At 48.9% G+C, this 21,965-nt stretch overlaps 1 protein-coding gene across 1 annotated transcript; it reads left to right on the top strand.

Moving 5' to 3' along the window:
* Positions 1–1,986: 1,986 nt before the first annotated feature.
* NUTF2 (nuclear transport factor 2) lies at positions 1,987–20,629 on the top strand. Its single transcript, XM_070398341.1, has 5 exons — positions 1,987–2,075; positions 15,022–15,149; positions 17,211–17,282; positions 17,366–17,464; positions 20,120–20,629. The coding sequence occupies exons 2-5, from the start codon at positions 15,051–15,053 to the stop codon at positions 20,231–20,233; spliced, it is 384 nt and encodes a 127-aa protein (XP_070254442.1). The 5' UTR covers positions 1,987–2,075; positions 15,022–15,050; the 3' UTR covers positions 20,234–20,629.
* Positions 20,630–21,965: the final 1,336 nt, after the last annotated feature.

Genomic DNA, 21,965 nt, shown 5'->3' with positions numbered 1-21,965 from the left:
GTCTAACACACATAGGCATTCAATTACTCAAATCAGTGCAGACCACAGTCGGAACCAGGAACCAGCCTTGGCGCCTGCACAGGGCACAAGGACTCTTGTACAAATACCTTTCGCCTTGGTGCTCTCAGTATGAATTACCCAAACAAGCTTTAAGGAGTAGGAGTTAGGATTTGTGACTCCTTGACTCATTTTCATGGCTGTTTCCATCTTTCTTAAGATTGGATATTGTAGGGGTGAGATAACATTTGTATCTATAGCTCCAAGTAATTTTGCTCAAATCCAGTGGGGAAAAGCAAATGCCTTTAAAGCTAGCACTGTTTACTAAGGGTGTTGGGCACAAGTGGACAGTTCTTGAGCTCCATAAAACGTCATTCTCTTCTCTGTTACTTATGGAAAAAGCCACTTGCCTGGAGACTTTCCCTTTGGCTGCGAACTGAAAAGACTAAAATGTTCCTCAGTCTCTGCTCTGCTCTTTGGCACTGACTTGAGAAACAAGTTTTTGGTGGGGAGGCAGAGTGGGGCATAGGTTGTGTGGGTGCCTGGTTGGGGAAGAAACTGGATCTCTGCCTTTCTAGGTTTTTGGCTAGTAACAAGGTAGTGGAAGCATAGCAGTGCCCTTCGAGGCAGCTGGAACCGAAACCCTTTGCCTTCAGCTATTGGCCAGTCTCTCACATGTCTCCCCTCTTTCACTTGGAGTGAGGGATTTCCCAGGCTCAGACCATGCTCTGTAGTGGATCCTCTAGCTCCATTTGGTTGAAGGGACTGAACACTGTTTCTGCTTTGGCTCATGTGAACCTCTCAGCAGCACTCCCAGGAAAGTGTGAGGGCCAGGACTTTGGTCTCTGGAGGTTATGTGTACACAACCCACCCAGTATTTTTGCTTCTTGGGAGGACAGCTCAGAGCAAGGGAGGTCCCAGATGCACCACAAGCAGGACAATGTAGAGTTCTCACTGGCTGAGTGATAAGAAGCATGAGGCAAAGTAGTACACACCTGGAATTTAATAAGCTTGGCCTAGTCTGACCAGCCATCACTGGGAGGGTGGGGTGCAGTCAGTCGGTGAAGGTTCAAAACTCTTCTGGAAGAACAGGATTACTGGGAGATCTCTGGCCTGGAGGGAAGGCATGGAGCTGCCAGGAAAAGCCTTGTAGCTATTTCCCTTACCTATGCCGCCTCCTCTCCCGCCCTGCTTCGCTGTAGGGCATTTCCGCCAACCCGCCTGACCCAGAGGCAGGCCTTCAATGTTTGCGTTGCCCCGGAAACAACTAAAATAGGCGTTGAAAGGAAAGGGCAACCTGGTCATTTAAGTCACGGGGAAATTTGGGGTGAGCCAGTTACTTCTCTTTTCTCATTAATAAAAATGAAACTTAGTAGTCTGCCTGTACCAAAAAAAAATGTTTTGGAGACTTTAGTTGTACAAGACTAAGAGAAATCTTGTCTGCAGCTGAGCCCCACTTGAGGAACATTTGAGTCTACAGCCCGAGGAGAAAGTCTTGCCTGTTCGAAAGCAGCTTCGGGCCCGAATAGTGGTGGGCAGGGCGCACGAATGTAGGCCCGCAGAAGTTATGGATTCTGCCTGGGGCTGGTCTTGAGCACCTCTCCGAGCACCAAAGAGGAGGTGGGTTCCCGAGCGGAAACAGCGCGGGGCCCAGGGAGGGACGGCTGGGCCAGGCTGGGATCCCACGGAGGCGGGGCCAACCCTAGACAGCGGCGCAGCCTGGGTGGGGTCGGACCAGCTGGGACCTGGTGACAACAAGCCCTGACCCTTGCCTGGCGCCAACTTCGGGTGTTCCAGAGGCTTCCGCTAGACCACAATTCTCAGGGGCTTGCCCCGGCAGCCGCCCTCCCTGGCTTAGCCTCACCTCCCGCGCTGCGGTCCGTGTCTGGGCCTCGGCGCATAGCACGCCGGGAACTGTAGTTTTCTCTGGGAGTACCTATGCCCAAAAGGAGCGCGGGGAGGACTGCGTTTCCCAGAGTGCAGCGGGGGTGGCGAGGGAAGGTAGGGGGGAAGGGACAGTCGGTCGCCGACCGCGCTGGGTTGCCGCCGCCGCTGCCGCCATCGTGCCAGCCCCTCGGGTGAGTGTCGGGGTTAGCGTGCCGGGGCGGGGGCTGGGTCGCAAGAGCCGCTCTCCGGGTCGCCTGGAGCCTCCGCTGCGAGTCCCCGGGCGGCCCCTCCCCTCCTCCCTCCTGGCGGCCCGAAGCCGCGCGGGGCCGGGGCCATGTGTCGCGCGCGACTCCGCCTCCCGCCGGTCCTCTGAGGCGGCGGCTGGGGGAAACATAGAGACAGCCAGGCTTCTCTCCAGGCGGTGCCGTGCACATGGCGGGAGCACCGGACTGCGCTAGGATGGGTCTTTTTCTCTTGTCCAGACCATTCAGATGGGGCTCTCCGGGCCCCGCCCCGTCTGGCCTAACCCGGCCTGCCCGAATCCCGCAAGTTCTGCAGGCTGGCCAGTGGGTCGACCCCAGCCCCACGTCCTGCTACCCACCTGCGAAGGATCCGGGGATGGGCAAGCGTTCGTTCTCCAGCCCACTCCGGAGTCAGCTTTGGGGTAAGGGCGCCCGTCTGCTGCAGCCCGGGCTTAGGACTCGTACTCTTCCCGACCGTAGCCTGGCTGGGATGTAGGATGCTTGTCTACAAGCCCGCTGGGGGTGCAGGAAGCCTAACCCCCCTCCCAACTCTGGAACTCATCCGTAAGTTCTCCCGCGTGGAGGGGAGAGTCAGGTAACCTGGAGTTGGAGCGGGTTGCACGTGGGACTTCACCCCCGACCAGCCTAGGGAGATCTGGCCTGATGGGATGCGGCAGGTCCAGGCTGGATGGCTCAGCCTCCGCCCTTCTCTCTCTCAGTGACCAGGTTCCAGCGGTGGTGGGTTGGCCAGCCGTGTTAGTGGAGGAAGGAAGCCCAGGAGGTGAGGTTGGATGTCTGAGCCTCCAGCACATTATCAGACCTCCTCCCACAGAGGAGGATGACTCCATAAGAATGGCGGTGATAAGGTGGAATTCAAAGAAGGAGGAAGTAGAATCCAGGCCTGAGGTCCATGAACCCAGTGCCAAACAAGACACTGGACTGGAAGCAACATTGGGGGTGAATCACATTTGGGCTGCGGGGCTCAGATACAGACTCTGTGAGGCCTTCTGAAGCTTGGGTATCGGACCTAGAGCTGAAAGCTGCAGGAAGTCAGATTTCCCTCACTTTCGTTCTCACTTCCCAACTGCTGGATTGATTTGTGAGCAGGCAGTACATTGGTTGGGCTTTAGGAAATGGCCCTTGATGCATCCGGTGACCCCTTGAGTTCTGGGAGAAGCGGAGCATCTAGCCATTGAGTAGACCTCTGTTAGGCTTTGTAAAGGTACTTCTGATTGAGTGGTAATATAAGGGACCTGTCCAGAGAAGACTATGGGATTTGGGGAAGACACAACTTGTCTAGCCTTCATTCCTCTGACTGGAAGTGTGGCTTTTGGGCCACAATTCTCTTAGAAGAGTTGAGTTAGGCCCATGGAGCAGACAGAAAGTCTCCATAGCTCTGAACGGTTTGGCTCAGTGGATAGAGCGTCGGCCTGCAGACTCAAGGGTCCCAGGTTCGATTCCGGTCAGGGGCATGTACCTTGGTTGCGGGCACATACCCAGTGGGGAGTGTGCAGGAGGCAGCTGATTGATGTTTCTCTCTCATTGCTGTTTCTAACTCTCTATCCCTCTCCCTTCCTCTCTGTAAAAAATCAATAAAATATATATATATAAAAAGAAAGAAAGAAAGTCTCCATCACTGGACTTTCCCCCCTTCCAAGTGATTTTTTTCTGGGTCATTGGGCTTTAGCCTTGGAAGTTTCCTGTAGTTGAATTGCTCTATCTAGTCATTCTCCCTGGTTAGGGAGGACAGGTAAGGGTTAGACTTCTCTCTGAACTCAATCTTCCCAGTCGACCTCCTAGCACATGGACACAGGGAAGTCAGGTTTATTCAGCAGGCTCGGGAGAGGCCTGCTTTGCCAGTGGATGTGGGCAACGGAGGGACTACCCACAGGACACACATAGGATCAATGTGGTGGAATCTCTTAGTGCTAAAAGCAGTTATTTCACGACCCTCTACATCAAGCATGTCAAAGCCCGCCAGCTGCAAGTTTGACATGCTTGCTCTACATTGTCTGGATTAGTTCTTTCTAGGACACAAGTTTCAGGTGAGCTGGGCTTGAGGCTATGGGTTAGTGTTGCACATTTTGAAGGCCTGGGTGGCTTGATCACAAGAGTTTTCTACAAGGTTAAAAAGATACTGTTCTTCTCCAGAGTTGCATGGAAATAGGAATTCAGGCCCCTCCCTCTCATTCTAGTCCTTCTAGAACAGTGGTTCTCAACCTTCTGGCCCTTTAAATACAGTTCCTCATGTTATGACCCCCAACCATAAAATTATTTTCGTTGCTACTTCATAACTGTAATTTTGCTACTGTTACGAATCGTCATGTAAATATCTGATATGCAGGATGGTCTTAAGCAAAGGGGTCGCGACCCACAGGTTGAGAACCGCTGTTCTAGAAGTTACCTATAACTTATGTGTCTGGAGTCAGCACAGTATTGCTAGGCATCTTGATCCCCCAGAAGCCCTTGACCTTTCTGGAACTTGGCAAGCCATCTGGGTCTCAGAGATAAGAGAAGAACCCTGAGGTCTCCAGAATCATTCTGCATCTTCTATTCTTTTTTTTTCTTCTTATTTCAGAGAGTGGAAGGGAGAGGGAGATAGAAACAGCAATGATGAGAATCATCAATTGCTTGCCTCCTGCACACCACCTACTGGGGATCAAGGTGCAACCTGGGCATGTGCTCTGACTGAATCAAACCCATGTTCAACCACTGGGCGACTCCCGCTGAGCTGCATCTTTTGTCTGATTTGGAAAGAGGCCTGGCACAGTGCGTTTGGGATATGTCTACATAAGCATGGGAGCATGGTGTGAGGATGACTGGGTTCTGAATCAGCTCAAAACTATGTTCCTGGGTGGCGTGGAGCCTTCCTCTCCACTCTGAGCCATGTCTCACTTTATCCTGTAGTCTTTATAGTTGGTGGGTTGGGATGGTGTGAATGATTTAAGAGAGAGAGAATTCTCAAATCTTAGAACTGGAAGGCACCTTATATAAAAAAATTCTAGGATTTCCTTACTGAGGCATTAGTATCTTCCTTGAAATTATTTTTTTCTCCTTTCTCACCAATGATCAGTTTTATTCAGCAACCATTCTTTTTTTTAAAATATATTTTATTGATTTTTCACAGAGAGGAAGGGAGAGGGACAGAGAGCCAGAAACATCGATGAGAGAGAAACATTGATCAGCTGCCCACTGCACACCCCCCACCGGGGACGTGCCCGCAACCAAGGCACATGCCCTTGATCGGAACCGAACCCGGGACCCCTGAGTCCGCAGGCGGGCGCTCTATCCACTGAGCCAAACCGGCTCTGGCGCAGCAGCCATTCTTTGGGCCCTTTCTGTGTGTCAGGCTCTGGGCTGAGGCTGGAGGTAGAAAAATGAAACCTGTCCAGTCCTGGTGAAAGGGTATAATGTTGCTGTTTTGTGCTGAGAACTAAATTGAAGGGACCTACAGGGGCTCTTGGCCCTGCACAGAAGAGGGGGCTTCTGAATGATTAGAGCACTAAAGAGGAAAGGTTGTTAGTGAGTCCAGTCTTTCAGTACACAGAGCAAGGTATACCTCCAAATGGTGGGCCCAGGAAGGTCTGGGGTCCCTTAGGCTGTGGCTGTTGAATCTACCTGCTGTCTTCTACAACCTGCTCTTCATCCCTCAGAACTCTGCTGGTAGTCTCCCAGTGCCTGGGAGTTTCACCAGCTTTTTGTGCTCTGTGGCCTTCCTGTTATTCCCTGCCTGGAGTCTGGGTTTGTGGCTCCTGCCCCTTTCACTGAGACCCTCTTAAGGTCACTTTTATTAAAATGCCCAATGTTCCTGGAATGGTACCTATCAGGACCTCTTCCCTGAGTGAGACACAGAGGCACCCTCCCAGGATGAAAGGGAATAGTTCTTTCAGAGAGAGAGGAGTGGATCCAAAAAGTTGGGCAGGATTTCTATGGCTGGGGTTGAGCTGAACCTCTTTATGGGCTTTTTTCCCTCCTTAAGTTAATATTTTCTAGTGGGCCATTTGAGGATGTTTGTGTTTTGAATTGAATTTGAGTTGGCTACCCCTTCCCCAGCATTGAGATTCTGTGATTCTCTTGCTTTGACCGTATGTGGCAGGAATTCTTGACTCCCTCCCTGAGGGAGACAGCAGAGTGTGGGTTATCCCTGGAATAACTTCCAGGCCTTTGTGATATTCTGGTCAGCACCCTGACCATCAGTTCTGTGTGTGGGCACCTTCCCTCTTCTCACCCTATCAGCTGGAATGTGTCTTCCTCGAAAGAATCCTTTGTTCCGGTCTGGCTGTGACTAGGGAAGTGTCTTAGTGGCCAGGGAAAAGGGATGCAAGAGAGTCAGGGGTAGCTCTGCTCCCTGGCCCCAGGGCTCCCATCACTGGCTGAAGGAGAACTTCCTGTGACTGCCCTGGGCCTTATTCCTTATTTGTTGCTGGTATCTGCTTGGTGCCGATTCCCTAAGCTCTAGTCTGGAGAAGGGCCTACCTGGAGAAGGAGAACCCCCTTCAGGAGAGGAATGTTTCCAAGGTGCCTGGGAATTGAGGGCTGTTTGCCTCAGTAAACTGGGGGAATTCTGGAATGCTTGTTCCTTAAAGGTTCAGATAGGCCATCGGAGCTACTGGATCTCACTAGGGCAGAAACTGCTGCCCCTGGAAGCATGTCTGTGTACAGAGACATTGGTTCCACTTGCAGAGGTAGTTTCAGGCCCAAGAGAATGGAAGTTCTCACTTGTTCCTATGATGTAAACCTGCTTTGACCAGCTAAGCATGCACTCAGCGGCTTTCTGTCCTGAGGGGCGTGGAGCTTGCTGATTTCAGAGGACCTATATGCTTTTTGTTATTTAACGTTGGCTTTCAGCTGTTCCAGTCTAGGCCAATTTTGTGGACATTTAATTTTAATTTTTATTTATTTTTTAAATACATTTTATTGATTTTTTACAGAGAGGAAGGGAGAGGGATAGAGAGTTAGAAACATCGATAAGAGAGAAACATCCAACAGCTGCCTCCTGCATACCCTCTACTGGGGATGTGGCCGCAACCAAGGTACATGCCCTTGACTGGAATTGAACCTGGGACCCTTCAGTCCGCAGGCTGATGCTCTATCCATTGAGCCAAACCAGTTAGGGCAATTTTGTGGACATTTTAATGCTGGCTATGCCAGTGGTCTTGTGCAGCCTTGAATTTGTTCTTAACCTCTTGCTTTCCTCATCTGCAGACCGATGATAACCATACCAGCTCTATAGGCTTGTGAGTCTCAACAATGAAACATACAGTGGTTTGGCTAACAGGAGGCATTCCCTCCACGATCCTGGGGACTCTACGTCCATCCCTTTATTACCCTGCTTATCTCAGTCCTAGGGTGGTGGCAGACGATGGGGGTGGTCACTTAGGTGCTTTAATCCACACTGGGGGATCCGAGTTCATGTGTACCTAACCAGCAAGTTCATAGATGGGAGCTGGCTGGGTCAGGGGTCCCAGAGATCTCTGAGCCTCCTGGGGAATGGGAAGCTACTCAGGGACTGAGTAAGTACAGAGCAGAGACCAGAATGCAGGTCTCAGATTCAGCTTCTGGGTTAGTCAGGGCAACCCAAAGGAGCCCTCCCTCTAGGCAGAAGAGGAAAAGGCCATATGGGTGCTGGGGACACCTAGATCTCAGGTGGGAGGGGGGTCTGTTTCAAAATGGGTTTTGTCCTGGCCAGCCATTAGGGCAGTGATGGCGAACCTATGACACGGGTGTCAGAGGTGACATGCAAACTCATTTTTTTGGTTGATTTTTCTTTGTTAAATGGCATTTAAATATATAAAATAAATATCAAAAATACAAGTCTTTGTTTTACTATGGTTGCAAATATAAAAAAATTTCTATATGTGACATGGCACCAGAGTTAAGTTAGGGTTTTTCAAAATACTGACACGCCGAGGTCCAAAGGTTCGCCATCACCGCATTAGGGCATCGGACCTTGGCTAATTTCTAGACTTCAGGTAGGAGAGTGGTGACAAGGCAGTTGGCAGTCCTAGGTCAAGGCTTCTTAGCTTGACCTAGTGTTCACCTGGGACCTGACAGTGACTCTTTACAGCAGAGTCCTGTTTTATATCCTCAGTTGATTACCCCTAGCATCCCACAATTATTGATGAGGCAACACAATGAGGGGGAGGAGGAGGAGGAGGAGCAGGCTAGAGGCCAGGCCTTTGAGCATGGGGTTGTGTGCCTGCTGTTTAGCCACAGCTGTCCTTCAGGTGACTGACCAGGAACTTGGGAGTGAGAAGAGGGAGTTGGGGCTAAGCCTCACTTGCCACACGCCTCAGACAAAGGGTTGGGGCCAAGCCCCACTTGCCACACGCCTGACAACTAGGACAGAAAATGTAGGTGGAGGGGAAGTGGGTTACTTGGCCACTTAAATTGAGCAGGGTTTGCCCAGAACTACTCCTCCAGAGAAGGGCTGGCCTCAGCCCCGCCTCCTACACATTCACAGACTTAAATAGTTTTTGAGGGCCAAGCCAGGCACCATGGGAATAGAGATGCCCTGTTCAGGGACACAGAACATAAGCAAATACAGGGTGAGGCAAAAATAGGTTTACAGTTGTGAGTATGTGGAAGTTTATTCTTGTATTATTTTCCATACAAACAAATGGAGATCTACTTTTGCCCCACTCTGTATATAAGTGTGACAATCTCATGCAGTGACAAGTTCTAAGGAAATAACACAGGATGGTGAAATGAGTACCAGGGCTGCTATTTTTGGCTGCGTGGTCAGGGTAGGTATCTATGAAGAAGTGACATTTGAGCTGACACCTAGGTGACAAGGAGCCAGGCACATAAAGATTTAGGGAAGAGAAGAGTGATCCAGGTAGAAAGATCAACAGTTGCAAACCTGTAGGGTGAGAACGGGCTTAGTATGTTCCAGAAACAAGAGAATACCAAGAGGCTGTAAATGAAAGGTGCGGGGGAGGGGAGGTGTCAGTGGCAGGCGACAAGGTTGGACAGCCAGGAGGGCAGGTCACCCATCACAGGAAAAGTCGTTCAGACTTAGTGGAGGGCCAGAGGACAGGATACACGGCACCCCTCACCATGAAATCAGAGGGGCAGCTTATTCCCGAACTGAAGGACAGGCACCCTGCAGTATCTTCCTCTCTGGGGCAGTACACTGCATTTCCCCTCTCCCCCTGTAATTCACGGCTATGCTCCGGGTCCTACATGTTTAAACCAAGGTTGACTCCCACCTGTTGTAGGAGTCCTTCCCAGCCTGTGTGCTTCAGGTCTGTTTAGGGCTTGGCAGAAAGTAGGTGTGAGTCATGGACCTCACGGTGAGCTCAGCACATCTGCTGGCTTTCTTTGCAGGCCTCAGTAGGGGGCCCTCAAACATGGGAGCATCTTTCTGTGTATCAGTCTGGAGTTACTAGTAGTGACGTCCTCTTCCCCATCATTCCTGCCCCAGTCCCTGGCCCACGTTCAGCTTGGCCATGATCTCTCTGCTTTGCTGAGAGGGTAGAACAGGGTTGTGATTTTGAAGATTTGGGAAAACAGATCATCTATGAAAACACCTATTGTTTAGTGTGGAAATCTGCCTGGCGCCTTTGTTTGGAGGCAGAAGTCCTGCTTCAGGCCCACAACCTGTCAGAAAGCCAAGGTCAGAGAGGGGGGCTTCAGCCCTATGTGCTATTCATTTTTATCTTCAGAGCAGTTGTTGCTGGGAGTCCTGCCTCTCGAGTCCATCCAGTTCTACCATCTGTTAGGTTAGTGATCTTGAGCAAGTTACAGTTAGCTAATCTCACTGAGCCTCATTTTGCTCATCTCTAACATGGGTGTTGACTCAGGGTGTTAGGGGTAAGTGCATGTAAAGCCCTAAGCACATTTCTATACCTAATACCCATTAGTGAAAATGAGATGTTACCAGTTGGGCACTGCTTTTTCAAGTTTTGTCCTTGGAAATACTGGCTCAGAATTTGAGGATAAAAATGAAGTTTTTCTGTTGCCTAAAGGGATCCCCTGAGCCAGTGGTTTTAGCTTGGGGTCTATGATTGAACCTCAGGGAGTGTAAACAACCTGAAATTATTCAGAAGGCTGGGGCATCCTGCCGCTGTGCAGATTTATTGGGAGAGGTCACAGTTTTTGAGACATTCTTAGAGGGTCTTTGCACCCACAGAGACCTAACAGTCAGTGAAGGCTGATGCTCAGTGGGCAAGAGGTCATTGAGGTCATTTCTGTTCCTTGAGGAGCCTGGCCTCGGTCAGCCTGCGGACTATTGGCGTGGTCAGCAGCCGTCTTGAAAGAGCTGTAGGAGAAGCCGTCATGAAGGTCAGTCCCTATCTGATGTGAGGCTGCCTCTAGTCCTTGGCATTTTGTTTCTTTCCAGGCTGTTCTTTCTTCAATAACTGTATTAGAAACAAGGTTTAGGGCTTACTGACCATCCTGGCGAACATCCTCCCTGCCTGGCCCAGACCCCTCCCCTGTGTTTCATGGAGATGGGAGGGAAGCTCTGCGCCCTGCTTCTTTTTCTGGGTTTAGGAATGCTGTCTCCTGGCCGTGAGTTGAAAACTTTGTGGGAGATTTAGAATCAGAAACTGTAAGTCCTGTAATTTGCTGGGCCATGCTCTGTATAGGGAGGTTGGGGGTGCAGTAAGAACCTTTCTGGAACCTCACAGCCCAGTATTTAGGTGGAGGAGTGTTTAGGTCAGGAGCCCTGCTTGGCATTTTAAAATCAAAGGCCTCAATCCACATAATTGTGTTTTTTTTAATTTTATATATATATAGATAGATATAGATATAAACATTTTTTAAAACTATATTTCTTTATTGATTTCAGAGAGTAAGGGAGAGGAAGAGAGAGATAGAAACATCAGTGATGAGGGAGAATCATTGATTGACTGCCTCCTGCACACCCCCTACTGGGGATCAAGCCCACAACCCAGGCATGTGCCCTTAGCCGGAATCGAACCTGGGATCCTTCAGTCCGTAGGCCGATGCTCTATCCACTGAACCAAACTGGCTAGGGCTATAATATATTTTTATTGATTTTAGAGAGGAAGTGAGAGGGAGAGGGAGATAGAAACATCAATGATGAAAGAGAATCATTGATTGGCTGCTTTCTACAAGTCCCACATTGGGGATCGAGGCTGAAACTTGGTCATGTGCCCTGACTGGGAATCGAACCCATGACCTGCTGGTTCATTGGTCGACACTCAGCCACTGAGCCACACTGGCTGGGCTCCACATAGCTTTGAAGGTTTCTTCTCACACTTTCTGGAAAACCCTGAGCTGTCCTCGGTGTGTTGCCATGGGTTTGCCCATGGAGTTGGAGCTCAACATTGGAGTCTGGGAAGGAGTCTGTCCCTAAATATGTGGAGGTCTGAACAATGACTTTAAGGAAGAGTAGAGACTGACCAGGCAGATGAGGGGAGGGAAGACAACATGATGGGCAGGCACTTGGTGAGTTCTGGTGTATTTGTGTGTGGAGCTGGATTGAGATAGGAAAGAATGGCTGGAGAGGCAAAGACAGGTGTGGCTGGCCACCTGTGTTGCTTGGAGGTTTAGCCTTTAATTCAAAGGCTAGGGTGGTGCAATAGGGGAGGGACATGGCCAGCTTTGTTATTTAGAGCTTAGGATGCAAAGGAGCAGAAAGAAAGGCACTGACCTTGCCCAGCTGGGTGTGGCTCAGTGGTTGAGCTTAGACCCAGGAATCGAGAGGTCACTGGTTCGATTCCTAGTCGGGGGATATGCCAAGCTTGTGGGTGTGCAAGGGGCGGCTGATCAATGATTCTCTCTCATCATTGATATTTCTATCTCTCTCCCCCTCCCTTTCTCTCTGAAATCAATAAAAATATGTATTTAAAAAAATTTTTTTAATATATTTTATTGATTTTTTACAGAGAGGAAAGGAGAGGGATAGAGAGTTAGAAACATTGATGAGAGAGAAACATCGATCAGCTGCCTCCTGCACAACCCCCCCCCCCCCCCCCCCCCGGGGATGTGCCTGCAACCAAGGTACATGCCCTTGTCCTGAATCAAATCTGGGACCTTTCAGTCCGCAGGCCGATGCTCTATCCATTGAGCCAAACTGGTTAGGGCAAAAAAATATGTATTTTTTATAAAAGCATTAGCCTTGACCAGAGGACCCAGTGTCAGCACAGTTGTACTGGATGAACTTGGAACAGGACTTCACACATCAATGAACCTGTTTTCCGACCTGTTAAGCCAATTGACAGTGAACTCTGACCACATGGCTATTGTGGCCGTTACATGGAAATAAATAAGTCATGGTCAAGCAGACCTTGAATGACGTTGGTATTGGCATCAGGAGCCCTGCTTGCCATTTTTTAAAAAAATGTATTTTTATTGATTTCAGAGAGGAAGAGAGATATATATAGAAACATCAATGATGAGAGAGAATCATTGATCAGCTGCCTCCTGCACACCCCCCACTTGGGACTGAGCCTGCAACCTGGGCATGCGCCCTTGACTGGAATCGAAGCCAGGACCCTTCAGTCTGTAGGCCGACACTCTATCCACTGATCCAAACCAGCTAGGGCCCTGCTTGCCATTTTTAAAGCAAAGGCCTCAATCCACATAGTTTTGAAGGTTTCTTCTAACACTTTCTGGAAAACCCTGAGCTGTCTTGTTCCTCAGGAGAGTTCCCTCTTTCTTGCCTTGCCCCACCAGACCAAAGGACTCTTCTGTCCCTTTACTCCACCCTCTTCACTCCACCACTACTTGTGCCAAGTAGTTTTTGTATAGCAAATTATCACATCACTAAGAACAATATTGAGAAGGGAAAAAAACACTGACACACTTCCTCTGCCTCACTGACCCACAGTGTCAGCACTTTTTTTGTCTTTGGATCATCTTCTAACCTTCTTCTCACCTTCCATCTCTGCCTTCCCAGTTTCTTGCCCTTATCTCTTTTCCTTTCCCCAGACATTTGCTTATGCTGTTTATTCTGATTAGCATATTCTTTCTCCGAGACCTTCCCTGAGGGCTGACCAGCCTTGCTAAGGGCAGGAGAGATGGCCCTCATCCATTCCTTCAGCCATCCCGCTGCCCCAGAGCTCTCAGGGGCTGGGCAAGTCATCTTGCGGGTAAGGTGTAGTGGGGTTGGGCTGCAGTGAGTGAGCTAAGCACAGTGAATACTAGGATAGAAGGGGCAGAGATATGAAGGGCTGTGCCTTGCCTCAAGTAATCCCCAGTTTGTGTGTAAGTACCCCTTGGAAATGTGACCAAGACAACACAGCTGAGACTAGCTCTTGGTCCTATGCTTTTCCTACTTGTTGATTCGTTTCTTGGCAGAGTGTGAACTGGGACATACCTTGTGTTCCTGTGTAACAGGCGTGGCCCGGTACAAGTTCTCTCCTCTGCTTTTTTTAGACTTTCCTGGACATTTCTTAGTCATCCCACCACTGAGCTGCTATTTTTAGTGCCACCACCTCCTAGGGGACCTAAAATAAAGCTGGCTCAGCTTCCTGGCTCCTCATTGGCTGGAGTGTTGGTCACAGGCTAGAAGATTGGCTGGATTGAGGATAAACTACTGTCCCTCTACACTGTCCCTCCTCACTGGCTCCTTTGGCCTTAGGTGAGGTCACAGGGACTGGAGTGACTTAGCACTTACCACACTGAGCTGAAGGCTTGACCAGGTTCCTTTAATGAGGCTTCACAACCACTGGGTTCCACCTTCATTTTATTGGAGGAGGAGGAAGAGGAGGAAGAGGCTAAGGCCCTAAGAAAGGTAGTGACTTGCATCACCTCCTACCACTATTAATGGTTGTCTGCCAGGGTTGAACCCACCTTCTCACTGCTTTGGTTTAGAGTCCTGTTATCAGGAGAGAGGGGCTGGCTCCTCTAAAATCAGACCACTATGGAACAACACATGGGTCTGCTGTCATGGGATCCTGCATTGAGATGTGGACCTCCTTACCCAGGAGAGGCCTAACAAAGCCAGAGGGATTCTCTCATCTAACACCCTGGAGGCGTGGTGTCTATAGCTGGGAGGGTGCTTCCTCTTCCCCTCAGAAATTAGAGAGGGACAGCCCCTTCCTAACGGAGGGAGTGCTGAGGGATGGGAGATTTGAAGAGATGAAATGTTTCCCCCACATAGCTTCCATTTCCCCTCCCCACATCCCTCATCTATTACTTTGTGCTCCCCTGAACTCTTCCCTATCTCTGAAATAGGCAGGGGTCACCCCATCAATGAAGAAATGCCCCAGAAAGGGCCAGGCATTACCTAGCCTCAAAGATGTAAATTGCCCCCTTAAGACTAAGGCGAGTCTTTTGCTGTTTTTGTAGCGAGTGGGGCCTTGAAGAGCCATCTTCCTTCCATCTCGCTGGGTCTTCCTCCACCTGCCAGTAAAGCACTGGGGCAATGTTCAGGCACTGAGGGCTGAGTCCCAGCAGGACAAGGAGGGAACCTGAGGGCTATACTAGAAGACACTTTTTACACAGAAATCTGTAGTTGCTGGCCTGCAAAATGGGAAGAAGAGCACTAACTTTTGCCTTGCAGGTTGTTGAGAGGATTAAATGAAAAGCTATGGGGAGACTGCTTAGCTCCTCCCTAAAGATCTACCCCCTTATTGGGCATTGAAGTACCTGTTCTGACCTTCCTTTGTCCTGGCTCCACCCTCAGTACCCATCCCCGGTGCTCCACGACCCTGGCACCTCTCTGTCTCATCAACCAGAGCTCCACAAAGGAGAGGCTGAGTCTGGTCCACCTCTGGGCTCTCAACACTGGTCTGTACTGGGAGAGGTCTCCTACCAGTTCCCTGGGGCCTCTCCATGTTCCCTGTGTGAACAAACCTCAGCAAAGGATGTCCTGCTCGAGGAGGCCAGGGAGGGGTGGGGGTCAGTGAAGAGACAGCAGCTGGCTACATCCTGGTCCGGCAGTACCAACGCTTTCCTCCCTGTCTTGCTGGTCTTGCAGGTTTCAACGAGGCTGGGTGACGCTCCAGAATGGGAGACAAGCCAATTTGGGAGCAGATTGGATCCAGCTTCATTCAACATTACTACCAGTTATTTGATAACGACAGAACCCAACTAGGCGCAATTTACGTAAGTCTCAGCTCTAGAAAGGTGACCCCAGGGGATTAGTTCAGGTGTGTTTGGCCACTTTGTCCAGGTCACAAGTTCTGGCAGCCCTCATTGGATTTGGCTGCACCCTTCTGAGCTCCCCATGGGACATGGGCCTGAAGTCTGGTCCAGCTACCTGGTTTACACATTCCCTTCTGTCATGTTCCACAAAGTAAGGATTCTGGTACCCTGGGCAGGGTGTTCTAGGCTGGCCATCCATGGTTCTGGAAGTGCAAGTGTTCTAGAGCAGGTGGCAGCAGACAGAGGTTAGGGCTCACGGTGCCTTCTGGAAGAAGCAGCCAGGAGCGTCATCAGTGCAAAGCTGTGTTCTGGAGGCCCCAGGTCTGGTTTCCTTTTGGAGACCAAAAGTGCCTGAATGCTCATGGGAAACAAATGGGTTAACCCAGAGAGACTAGTATGTCCTTTGAGAAACCGTTCTGCGCAGGCATTGTTTGCTGCTATTTTAATGGAGATCACATATACCAAGAGCTACTTGTATTTGACCTTCCCAAGACTTGGTCAAAGAAATATGATTGATCAGGCCTTGCCTAGCAGGTCTGCCCAGGATAAGAGTGATAGGAGTCATCCAGCATAGCCTCAGAGCCTGACTGGACTGTGGCAGACTCCTGTCTTTCCCTCCAAAGAGTCAGGGTTCATTCAGAAATTTTGGAGAAAAGAAAGGGCTCTCACCAGTGGAGGACCAAGTCCAGCACAAGTATTATTTGATTGTCATCATCATAGATCAAGAATTTAAATAAAAAGCTTGAACTAGTTTGACTTTGGGATCTTTGCCTTGTTGCTTCTTTATTTAAATAATCTTTATTTATTTATTTATTAAATATATTTTATTGACTTTTTATAGAGAGGAAGGGAGAGAGATAGAGAGCTAGAAACATAGATGAGAGAGAAACATTAATCAGCTGCTTCCTGCACGCCCCCTACTGGGGATGTGCCCGCAACCAAGGTACGTGCCCTTAACCGGAATTGAACCTGGGACCCTTCAGTCCGCAGGCCGAGGCTCTATCCACTGAGCCAAACAGGTTAGGGCTAAATAATCTTTATTGATTTGAGAGAGAGCGGGAGGAAGGAAGAGAGATAAATATTGATTTGTTGTTCCACTTATTTATGTACTCGTTGATTGATTCCTTTTTTTTTTTTTTTTTTTTTACTTTTTTTTGGTTGTTGTTCATTGGTTTATTCTTGTATGTACTTTGACCAAAGATCAAATTCCCAACCTTGGTGTATTGGGATGACCTCTAACCAACTGAGCTACCTTGTCAGGGTGCTTCGTTACTTCTTAGCTTCAATTGGAGGATGCCTGACCCAGAAAAGAGAGTTAGCAAAGTCCTAAAAGTACACTTTATGTATGTCATTTTATATAATCCTCAGCATATGGTCCCCTTTGAAAATCAGGAAACTGAGACTTGGAAAAATAAGTAACTTGTGTAATGTCACAGCTGGTAAATAGCAAAGGCATTTTGAGTTCTGCCCCTGAAGGCAGTGGCAGGGAAGATCTGGAAGGGAGGGGCAAAGCTAGTGGGTTGCCTTGGGAGGCCTTGTCAATGTCCATCTCTCCTTGACCACGTGGGAGCGCCCATGGAAAGGGCCTCAGTGGAACTCAGCCTAAGTTCTATAGATGGTGATAAACATAAAATGTTTTCAAATTATTTTTTATGATTTCTCCGGGACTGGTGCTGATTGACCACAGTAGGATGGCTTTTGGCTGAACTTTGGCCATATATGGCTAATCTGGGGTTCATGTATATAAGAGGTCAAATGATTTGAATAAAAACCTCAAAATGGGCTAGTTTAATAAGTTTATATTTTGTTAGTTTTTAGAGCCTGAGCTCTGGGATGATGGGGTATAATTAAAGTCAGTAGTAGTGTAAAGTTTAGAAGCTATCCTCAGTTTCCTTCGTTACAGGCAGGGAAACTGAGGCGTGAACTCATTCCCCCAAAAAGATTTACTTTTAAGGTCTTTTCAGGACCTCAGAGATATTTTTGGTGCTCTGAGACCCTGACCTCAGGTTTTCTGGTTTTCAGATTGACGCATCATGCCTTACGTGGGAAGGACAGCAATTCCAGGGGAAAGCTGCCATTGTGGAGAAGTTGTCTGTAAGTAAGAGCCAGGTTGGGGCTGGCTGCAGGCATCTCCTTCCCTGCTGGCCCCAGCTCACTACCCACCCTTTCTCTTGCAGAGCCTTCCGTTCCAGAAAATCCAGCACAGCATCACGGCACAGGACCACCAGCCCACGCCAGATAGCTGCATCCTCAGCATGGTTGTGGGCCAGCTTAAGGTAACAGTGCTGCTAGGGAGAAGTGGGCGGGCAGAGGAGATTCCCGCGCTCCTGCCTTCCCTGTGATGTGATCTGCTTATCGAGGGACACCCAGACAGAGTGACTGTCTAGAGTTGTGCTGTTCAACATAATAGCAACCAGCCATGTGTGGTAATTTTTTTTTAATTTAAAGACTTTTTATTGATTTTTGGAAAGAGAGAAACGGGGAGGAGAGAGATTTATGTGAGAGCAAAACTTTGATCCCCCCCTCCCCCAGTAGGGTTATTGAACCCACAACCAAAGCACATGCCCTGACAGGAAATTGAACCATCAACCTTTCGGTACAAGAAGGATGCCCAACCAACTAAGCTACACCAGCCAGGGCCACATGTGGTCATTTTAAAATTACATTAATTAATTAATTACATTAAATAAGAAGTAGTTCCTCAGTTACACTAGCCATATTTCAAGTACTCAGTCACTATGGCTGCCTATTGGACAACACAGACATAGAACATTTCTGTTATTGCAGAAAGTTCTAGTGGACAGCACTGATTTAGAGCCTTTTTGGAAAAGGGACAAGAGGTATAGGAGCAGGATGAGGCTGTGGTGCCAATCCACTGGGCCTTCATATTACCCCAAGGTGTAGGTGGGCCTTCTGTAGGCAATAGACCCTGGACCAGCAAGCTGGGTGCCAAGTAGCTGACTCCTCTACCTGCTGAGCAAAGCAGGTTTTGAGAACTCCTGCATCTCTACATTTTCCCCTTCTCCTTAAGACTGTCATCTTCAAAATCTTCCTGTGGCCCCTCAGCACCTCCACCCCAAGAACTCTCCCAGAATCTCCTACCTCTTGTGCTTTAGCAAACTGAAGCCAGATTCTTGGTTTCTTTTTAAATATATTTTTATTGATTTTCCACAGAGAGGAAGGGAGAGAGATAGAGAGTTAGAAACATTGATGAGAGAGAAACATCGACCAGCTGCCTCCTGCACATCTCCCACTGGGGATGTGCCCGCAACCCAGGTACATGCCCTTGACCGGAATCGAACCCGGGACCCTTCAGTCCGCAGGCCGACGCTCTATCCACTGAGCCAAACCGGTTTTGGCCAGATTCTTGGTTTCTAAAAAGCCTCTCTTCCTTCCCAAAGCAGAACAACCTTAACAAGGTCCCAGTGTCCTAGGACTATGTCATGATGCTGCTCAGAATAACAGTCCCTCTCCCTAAGCTAGCCAGAGTGTTTAATACAAGGGTTGAGGGAGGAGTTCCCAAGGGTCTGCAGTGGACTCACCTGACTTCTGGTCTGGACTTCCCCATCAGTTTTTCCTGCCTGTCCAAGATGCCCTGCCCAGACTCTATGCTCAAATAGGTCCTTGGGCCCAGCTGGTGTGGCTCAGTTAGTTGAGCGACATCCTGTGCACCAAGAGGTCACAGGGTTTGATTCCAGGTCAGGGTACATACCCAGGTTGCAGGCTTGATCCCCAGTAGGGGGCATGTAGGAGGCAGTTGATCTCTCTTACTGATGTTTTTATCTCTCCCTGTACCTTCCGTCTCTCTCAAAAAATAAAAGTTGCCCTAACCAGTTTGGCTCAGTGGGTCACCACAACATGAGGAACTGTATTAAAGGGTCGCAGCATCGCCGAAACCGGTTTGGCTCAGTGGATAGAGCGTCGGCCTGCGGACTGGAGGGTCCCGGGTTCGATTCCGGTCAGGGGCATGTACCTGGGTTGCGGGCACATCCCCAGTGGGAGGTGTGCAGGAGGCAGCTGATCGATGTTTCTCTCTCATCGATGTTTCTAACTCTCTATCTCTCTCCCTTCCTCTCTGTGAAAAATCAATAAAATATATTTAAAAATAAATAAATAAAAAAAAAAAAAAAAAAAGGGTCGCAGCATTAGGAAGGTTGAGAACCACTGCCTTAGGAGGTCCAGGGGACCCAGTGTCCACTTTCCCAGGCTGGGCTCCGTAAGCAGTGCCCTTTCCTACATGGTTTCAGGTTCTTTGTTTCTGTCCATCTCTCAGCCATCAAAAGACTGATTTGCTTCCTTGCGGATAATTCCCAGAAAAACTAGTGATGTTAGAGACAGCACTGATTAGTAATTAGCTTAGCTCCTACCTCATCCTGGTCTGCAGTTTAGCTGGAGGTCTCTTTTCTGTTTTCAACAGATCACTGATGGCGGTGCTTTGTGTTTTTCCCCTAAAGAGCTGTGATCATAGCAGTGTGAACTCAGTTTTGAACCTTTTCTCATGTATGTGGCCACAGTCATCATTAGCAGTTGCTTCTCCTGATTGGATTAACTGATGCAATCCGTTAATGAAGGGGTAGTATGAAGGCCCAGTGGCTTGGCACCACAGCCTCATCCTGCTCCTATCCCTCTTGCCCCTTTACCTCTTGGCACTAAGAGTCTTTAGTTTATAGACAATATAAATTTAGGAGGTGAGCGCTGTATAACTCTTTCAGGTTGGTCACTTGGGCTTAGAGGCAAGTGTGTTCTCTGGTCTTTTGCTGTAGCTAATTGGTGAATTGTTCTGCAGTTTAAGTGCAAATAGCAGTGTGAGCTGCCATATATAAGCCTTTATGTGCTCAGTGCATTGTTTCATACATTGAAGCAATTCACATTCGAGAGTATTCCTTGTCTCTACATGGCCCCCTTACTGAATTATTTTTCTCTCCTTACAGGCCGATGAAGACCCCATCATGGGGTTCCACCAGATGTTCCTATTGAAGAACATCAACGATGCTTGGGTTTGCACCAATGACATGTTCAGGCTTGCCCTGCACAACTTCGGCTGACCTCCTCCCAGCCAGGCACTCATGCTGTTTCCTCCTCCCTCCTCTTCCAGATACTATTCACACTCCTCCAGATGCTCCAAATATCATACACAAATGAGCAGGACCGAGGTGGGAGTGGGCGCAGTGCGCTGCTGCTACCTAGGTATTGTGCATGATGTTTGGACGCTAGACTAGTTACATCTGACAGGAGAAGTTTGTGTTGTACCAGCGCATGCCTTGGAAAGACTTAAGTAATGCAAAAGGTTGTCTTTTTTTTTTTCTTTTTTTTTTTAATCTACTGACAAGTTGCTCTAGTAACCCAAAGAAGTGAAGGAGAAAGCAGCTGCCTCACCGTCCAGATATTGATTTGTTCAGATGTTTCAATGCCTCATGATACAATAAAACCACAAAAATTTTCTTAACAGTTCAAATTGTTTTAATTAGTTTAATAGTTGGCTGGGCATCTATAACTACCCTGCCCCATTGGCTGTCTCATGTCTCACTCTCACGTCTCTACCCCAACTTAGCAATACCTACTGCAAGGAGAAAACTGCTGAAGCAGCATCCCCAGCTAGTTTCTGTCAGAAGCCCAGGGCATAGTGTTGCCCTTCCCAACAACCCACCTGGTCTTGGGACAGTGAGCTGCAGACAGGGAGAGAGCTCACGCCTGGCCTGTAGTTTCCCTTGCACTGAAGCCTCTGCAGTCAGTTCTGATACCTCCTGCGACCTCTACACTGGTTAGGGCCAGGGCTCTAGTAACAGGACAGGTGACTCAGAGTCCCACAACATGGAGACGCCTTGGCAAAAATGGCCCATCAGGTTCAGACCCTCTGAGCGAAAGTTTGAGGGAGAGGGGCCTATTTTATCCCCAGAAGGGTTAGGATCACACAGGGTGTCCCCAAGCCAAGAACAGGGCAGTTCAAATCCTATACTACCTGCTTCGAGCAATGTGGTACAGTTCAGATCGTGTACCACATTGCTCAAAGGCAAGTGCCTATAGATACAGGCCTGGTTGGTTGGAGTATAGACTTAGAGCTATAAAAGAAGGCAATCTGAGTGAGGGATTTGTGCTCTAGGATTTCTCACCTTTCAGAGCTTTCTGCAAGGCATCTTTAGGCCCTTCCTCACACACAGCTTCTCACTGTCTTCAAATCCCTTAGCTATTGGGGCAGTTTATGCTCCTCAGTTTTGGAGACAAAGGCGCCTTGCCCATGGCAAATCTAGCCCTGAGACCTGGTGGCAAGGTAGCAATCACAGGCTAGAACCAAACCCAGGACTTGGGCTGGTGCCCTGTTAAGGGTTTTAGGATTGGTGAGGGCACCACAGCTATGCCTGACATGTACCCCCGGCCCCCTTCCCTTTACTGAATGGAGGCCAAGGACTTTCTCAGATGCCCAGATGTTGCCTGGCTATACTGGGCACAAACTGGATGGTGTGCTGTTTGAGAGGAGAGTATCAGGAGATTTCAGTGGAACTCGTATCTAGGCTATGTATTTGAGGGGTGGGAGAGAGGTAGGTGCTTGCCTCTTAAACCACCTTGTATAAAATCTGCAATACAGCTTCTTCCATGTACCTGTGCCTGAAATGTCTGCAATAAAGAGGTCTTTGTAAACTGGTTTCTTTCTTCTTGCCTGAGGGTACTAGGTTGGGCAATGGGGTGCTGGAGGGCTATTAGGGAACAATGTGATATTTTTGGTGGGGCTATCGTGATCTTGCAATTCCTGGACCTTTTGACATCCTGGGTCCCCTCATT

The sequence above is a fragment of the Myotis yumanensis genome, unplaced genomic scaffold (assembly GCF_028538775.1).
Source record: "Myotis yumanensis isolate MYYU_CA2020_CCGP unplaced genomic scaffold, mMyoYum1.0.hap1 SCAF_18, whole genome shotgun sequence".
Classification (NCBI taxonomy): Eukaryota; Metazoa; Chordata; class Mammalia; order Chiroptera; family Vespertilionidae; genus Myotis; species Myotis yumanensis.
The sequence above is the reverse complement of the archived record's forward strand: the minus strand, read 5'-3'. Positions and strand labels throughout refer to the sequence as shown.

What these genes read in the sequence shown, in the direction of transcription:
- NUTF2 (XM_070398341.1), top strand. Translation starts at nt 15,051, where the DNA reads ATGGGAGACAAGCCAATTTGGGAGCAGATTGGATCCAGCTTCATTCAA. An exon ending in CCATTGTGGAGAAGTTGTCT is followed by an intron (nt 17,283 to 17,365) that starts GTAAGTAAGAGC and finishes TTTCTCTTGCAG; the next exon opens with AGCCTTCCGTTCCAGAAAAT. An exon ending in TGGTTGTGGGCCAGCTTAAG is followed by an intron (nt 17,465 to 20,119) that starts GTAACAGTGCTG and finishes CTCTCCTTACAG; the next exon opens with GCCGATGAAGACCCCATCAT.